Here is a 6,000-nt window from a genome sequence, read left to right on the forward strand (position 1 = left end):
AAATCTTAAAAACATTAGACAAAATTTGTGGAAATTTATGTCACTGTAGAGGGATTTTCTAAATATGAAACTAAGCCATAAAGGAAAGAAATTGGTAGTTTTGATTAAGTAAAATGCTTAAATTTTATATGCACAAAACATCATAAATAACATCAAAAGGCAAAATACAAACAAAAGATATTTCTAATTATATCACTGAAATATAAAAAACTCTTACAAATCATTGTTATGGACAGGGACTTCAGGAGGAAAGAAAAGATAAATGTGTAAATGGCCAAAAATATATTAAGAAAAAATTAACCTCTCATATTAAAGAAATGATAATTAAAACATGAGGCATCTTTTTTACCTTGCAGATTGACAAAAAAATTTTTATGACTAATTTTTGGTGGAAGAGGCATTCTTATTTATATTTTATGTAAATTGGTATAACCATTTTGGAAGGCAGTTTAGAAGTGTTCAATTAAAAGCTTTAAAATTTCAAAATATACTTTTCACAGTTTCACTTCTAGAAATATATTCTAAATATATAATCATGGATAAGTGTAAATATTAACTACAAGAATGTTCATTAAAGCATTATTTTATAAAAGAAAAGCATTTTTAATAGCTTAAAAATCTCAAAACTGGGAATTGATAAAATAATTATGGTTGCATACAATGCAGTATGTGCAGTAAAGATGCAATAAAATATTTTGTGACATGGAAAGATGATCATAATGTAATGTTAAATGAAAAAGACATTACAGCATAGGCTGGGTTGTATAATCTTATAAAAACAAAAAATGTATGTGCAAGGGGATGAGAAGGATATATATCAAATGTATTAACTTTATCTTTGGTAATGAATTATGGGTGATTTTTCTTTGTGCTAATCTGTGTTTACTATAGTGCATGTATGTTTCCTTTTTGTAGGAAAAATGTTTTATTTAAAAAGAAAATTTGTGAGGGGCAAATAAATTGAAGAACTTTGTATTTTCTTTTTGCAGGCCAAATAGGTACCGCCTCTTTGACCTGGTGCAGTATGTCTTTGCCATGGCTCACAGGCCCTTCCTCCCATACCCCTTGCCACGTTTTGCCTATCGGTAAGTAGGGTGCTGCTTTTGTGTGCCTTCTAAAAAGGGCAAACCCTATAACTTGTTCCTAATGCCCTCCTTAGGATCATAGGGAGTATGTCTGTTACTGTGAGGGTCTAGTCTCTGAATCTCTAACTAAGCGGGGCTCCTAGTGTCTAGGGGAGCACCAGTAGATTAGTGAGGTTAAGAATACAATGTGTGTTGGGAGATTAAATTTGCAGTTCTTCAGATTCTCCAACTAAAAACCACTGAGTTTAATTTTGGAGCTGTGTCTTGTTTGGCAGATTGTGTAAGGGAACAGTCGGGTTTCCTCTGTTTCCTATCACTCACTCAGAAGTGGGACTCACTCCATCAGTCTGATCATGTAGCTGGGGAAAGGAGCCAGGCTAATTCAGACTTGGCTTTGTGGTTGCCTTCTCTTTCTTCCCTGCGTCTTGATTCGCTTCCTCCCTTTGAGGATTTAAAATCTTGGATTTACCATGTTACACCCTAGTGTAACCCTAGTGTTACACCCTGGTCAGGGAGGGTTTCACATCCAGTGTGCCACCGACTGATTTATGAACCAACATGGCAATTCCCTCCTTCATTTGTTTTTCATGCCTTCATTCAACAAATATTTATTGATTGCCTCGTATGTCTTAGGCAATGTACTAGGTACTCAGGATGTTACAGTAAACCCTCAAAAAGCTTATGGTCTAATTGGGGTATCAGAAAAATAGGCAACCAATTAGAATATAGTGTGATGTCAGTATTTATTGAGAGTGTTTTATTTCTGAAGCTATTTACTTTGTCTCTTTTAATACAGCGATGTATAAAGTAGTAGGAAGAGTTTGTAGAGTGAGTAGAAAAGAGGGCTCTGGAAGCATGAGGAATACCTCCATTAAAGGACCCACGGAGTAGGAGAAACTTACCAAGGAGGCTGACTGAGAGTGATTAGGCAGAAATGAAGAGTGGGAAATGAAGAGAGTTTGGAAGTCTAGATACCAAAAGGGAGGGAGTGTTTTAAGGAAGGAATGGAGGGAATGGATGTTTTAAGAAGGGGAACATTGCTGTTTCATTAGTTTGTGTCTGTAGCTTATGGAACAATGGCTGGCACAGAAGGCACTCTGTGAATATTTGTGGAATGAAGTGCTACAGAGAAGTCAAATAATATAAACGACCAAAAAATATCTACAAATGACCATTTGTGACTGTGGCTTCAGTGCAGTGGAGGATGTGTCAGCCAGGCTGCAGGGGGGCACTTCCACGGTTGTACGTAAAATTGAGTTATAGGTGGAGTTGGCATATGCCCATGGCATGGTCTGCTGACAACACTAAAATAGAGACCAGAAACGGTATGTTAGTGCGGAACCAGAGCACAGAGAGCTGGAGTTTTGTAAAGGGTGTTTTTATTAAGCCATGTTAGCCCAATAAATTACCCTTTTGTGCCATTGACTGGAGTCTGAGACTATGTATGTTACTGGAGAAATTCTCGCCAGCTCCCTTTCTCATTTAGGTATGCCATCCATTGGGACGATGTTTTTCAAGCTTTTAAAAAGCTGTGGAACCCTGTATTCCCTGAGTTGTTACATAAAGACCCACTGAGTAAAATCAGATAAAAGCAGAGCTGGTCTGGTTGTAGTGATGGGTGATACTCAGAGCATATACTCACAACCCCTGACCCCTAGGCCTCTGTAGGGCCCCAGTAAACTCCTAGGGTTCTTCAGATGCTAGTTTAAAACCTGCGGCCCCCAGCTGTGGTGGTGCACGCCTGTAGTCTCAGCTGCTTGGGAGGCCAAGGCAGAGGATCCCTTGAGCCCAGGAGTTAGAGACCAGTGTGGGCAACGCAGAAAGACCCTGTCTCTATAAAAAAAAAATAAAAAGAAAAAAAAATAAAAGAGAAACCCAGTGCTTTGAGGATACTTAAGATCAGAGCTCAGATGACATGTATAAGCCCCCTCAGTCCTCATTAGCAGTGCAGAGATGGCAGTAGTCAAGATAGATTTTACATTCTCCACCTGATTTGAATTATAGATCCATGCTTCTTTTGGATTTTTTTGTTTCCAGGAGCCCCTGCTTTTAGGAATTAAGTTTTCTGTTGCATGCACCACACAGCTTGCCCTGCAACCTTAACAACAGCATGTTTGCGTGTCCAAGGCTTAGATTAGATTGAATTTCACAGACTTTATTGAATGTTGGATCTTTTTTGTTTGCTTTGTTTTTTTGTTGGTTTCATTTCATTTTAAGTTTCAAGATCTGTTGTCTCTTTGGAGGATAACAGGTATGCCAGCACTTACAGCAGTCAGCTGGGTTGGCTTGAAAGGAAACAGGGACTAAAAAGCCTCATAGGTAATGGTGCTAAGATGTTGGTTATTTTCTTAAAAAAAAAAATAAATAAATCAGTGAATTCCTGCTTGTATAGCAGCCTCTCTTCCTGTGGTTCCTATAGGCTACTTTAAATATTGGGCATAGAAACACTTATCACATGTGCCATATATATATATTCCTTTTTCCAGATTAGTAGCAAGAGTCTTTGAAATAAGCCCATTCGAGCCCTGGACAACAAGGGATAAAGTGGAGCGGGTGAGTGTACGTGTGCTAAACAGCTGCCTGGGAGATGCTGGGCAGAGAGCTGCAGAGATGGAGGAGTTAAAATGTATTTTTGTTTGCTTGCTTGGATATTTCCATGCTCTTGTCTGTTGGAAGTTCCTGCTGTCTGAGGTCAGCCTCTCTACTACAGCACTGAAACTCACCCACTCTCGTCCTGCTCCAGGGAGTGGCTCCTCCATTACCTTCTCTCTGACGTTATGGGTGTTTATATCTCGGCTGCATCATTCGTAGCACACATGAACATGCGTAAAGCTGCCCTCCCCATCTCACCTTCTTTTCAAGGTCCCACCCTCTCTTCTTCCCGTAGCTCTTTTAGCCTCTTTCCTGTTTGTCTGTTTCCCTTCATATCCTAACTCCTCAAGAGAGCTGTCTGTACCTGCTATTCACACTTTCTTCCTTCATTCTTTCTTTAACCCGCTCCTGTCATGCTTTTATTACCATTTTCCCCCTAAAACTGCTCTTTCCAAGGTCACCCATGAGCTCCATGCTGCCAAATTCAGTAGTCACTTCTCAGACTACTTCTTGTGTGCATGTGCACATGCTCCTGGGGAGGATGCAAAATAAAATAAAAATAAAATAAAAATACCATACCAATTACTGTACCATCTCAACCATTGAAGACCTATGGACCATATATTTATGAGAAACAGCCAACTGTCCTCTAAATAGTACCTAAAAGCTGAAGTGTAGAGAAGATGAGAAAATAGTGTTTAGGGAATGGATGTGAATGGGCAGCTTCATCCTCCCACCAGACAGGCTGTGTCTGGAAAACTGAGGCCATTTCCATGATGTCCCTTCTGTGTTCATGAAAGATTGGGCAGGAAACCTGACACTTCAGTTTATCTTACACTGATGTCCCTCTTACATTTATAACTGAGAAAGCGTTGATGCAAGGGACCGAATGAGTTTTGGATTTGGTTTTGAGACTGCCTTACAGCACTCTGGTAAAAGAATTGCAGGCTTTGAGGTGGGTAGGATGAGGGTTTGATGCTGCTCCAGATGCGAATTGATTCCATTCATGTGCTGTTGGATAGTCCTGCTCTTTGGAAGACTTGCAGTTCATTCTTCCCTACAAACAAGATGGGTTTCATTTTCTAGCTCTATAGTGAGCATTAGTCAGCCAGGTTGAGTATAGCTGGAGCAGAAAAAGTTAATGGCTTGTTTTTTAATGAGCAAGGAACAAATGTTACATTATCTCCTTAATTCAAAAGTTAAAACTGAGTCAGAACGCCTGTGCTCAGAGAACAGGCACAAGAGAGAATTGAGGAAGGGACTAGCTCTGCTCTAGCCTCGGTTTTGTTCCTGAACCTTCCTGTTAAGCCTCCCCTGGCAAATGGGATGACTCGCGCTTCCCTGCTGTAGATTTATTTCTGTCAATCTGTATGTGGAATGGCTCATCTAGTGCCAATGTCTTGTGCTCGTGGCCGCCTTCAGGGACCTTGATCTGATATTTGGTGATCTTGCCTTTCTTTTTTCTTAAGCCCTCTTTCTGTGTTCCACTTTATTGAGCTGTATGAATCAAAAATTGCCACCAACTCTTTGGAAGAAATTAAGTCTCAGTAATGGCACTCAGGCCAGCTTGAATGTTTAAATGTTTGCTAAGATAGCACTTTGTGTTCTTGACCAGTTTTCAGCATTCTCTATGGTCCTTTGTTTGTTCAAAGATTCACATCACAGACATGATACTGCCTCAGCTGCCCGGCTTAGAAGACCTTGGTATTGAGGCAACCCCGCTGGAACTCAAGGCCATTGAGGTGCTGCGGCGTCATCGTACTTACCGCTGGCTGTCTTCTGAAATTGAGGATGTGAAGCCAGCCAAGACCGTCAACATCTAATGCCCCCAGAGCACTTGGTTTTGGTGTCATTTGGGTCACCTGGCTGATGGCCAGCCTACATTCTTTAGCAAATCCTGTATATAGTGAATAAGGTCCTGCCCCTATTAAAACATCTGAGGTTAAATTCTGTGCATTTTCTTTTATGAAGATAAAATAAGAAATCTAGTCCTTTAGAACTTGAGCATAACTTTCTTTAAGTATACATATTTAATGACAATATATATTATTTATTCTTTGAAATATTGAAGAGTTTGAATTTTCTCATGTCAGGTCACTTCTAGCGTATGTTCTGGAAGACAAGGACCTCTCTTCAATATCAAAATATTATGAAGACCTCAAGTGATATGTGATTTAGTCTTCATTAAAATTTATTCTGATAATGTTCATATACACAGGAGAAATAGTATTACATATATATAAAAACATTACCTGTAGACATGGATTCTCAAACCCCTCACTGGATCTGAGCTGTCTGTGCCTCCAGCCTCATGCTGTTGGGA

General features: G+C 39.7%; 1 protein-coding gene across 1 annotated transcript in view; it reads left to right on the top strand.

Annotated features, from left to right (window-relative positions):
• Positions 1 to 5,638, top strand: part of NDUFA9 (NADH:ubiquinone oxidoreductase subunit A9) — a 32,603-nt gene extending 26,965 nt beyond the window's left edge. The window contains exons 9-11 of the mRNA XM_069489989.1: positions 990 to 1,085; positions 3,572 to 3,638; positions 5,330 to 5,638. Of these exons, the coding sequence (XP_069346090.1) occupies positions 990 to 1,085; positions 3,572 to 3,638; positions 5,330 to 5,500 (334 nt within the window). The 3' untranslated portion in view covers positions 5,501 to 5,638. The remainder of the gene's footprint in view (positions 1 to 989; positions 1,086 to 3,571; positions 3,639 to 5,329) is intronic.
• Positions 5,639 to 6,000: the final 362 nt, after the last annotated feature.

This window comes from Eulemur rufifrons, chromosome 16 (genome assembly GCF_041146395.1).
Source record: "Eulemur rufifrons isolate Redbay chromosome 16, OSU_ERuf_1, whole genome shotgun sequence".
NCBI classification, from domain to species: Eukaryota; Metazoa; Chordata; class Mammalia; order Primates; family Lemuridae; genus Eulemur; species Eulemur rufifrons.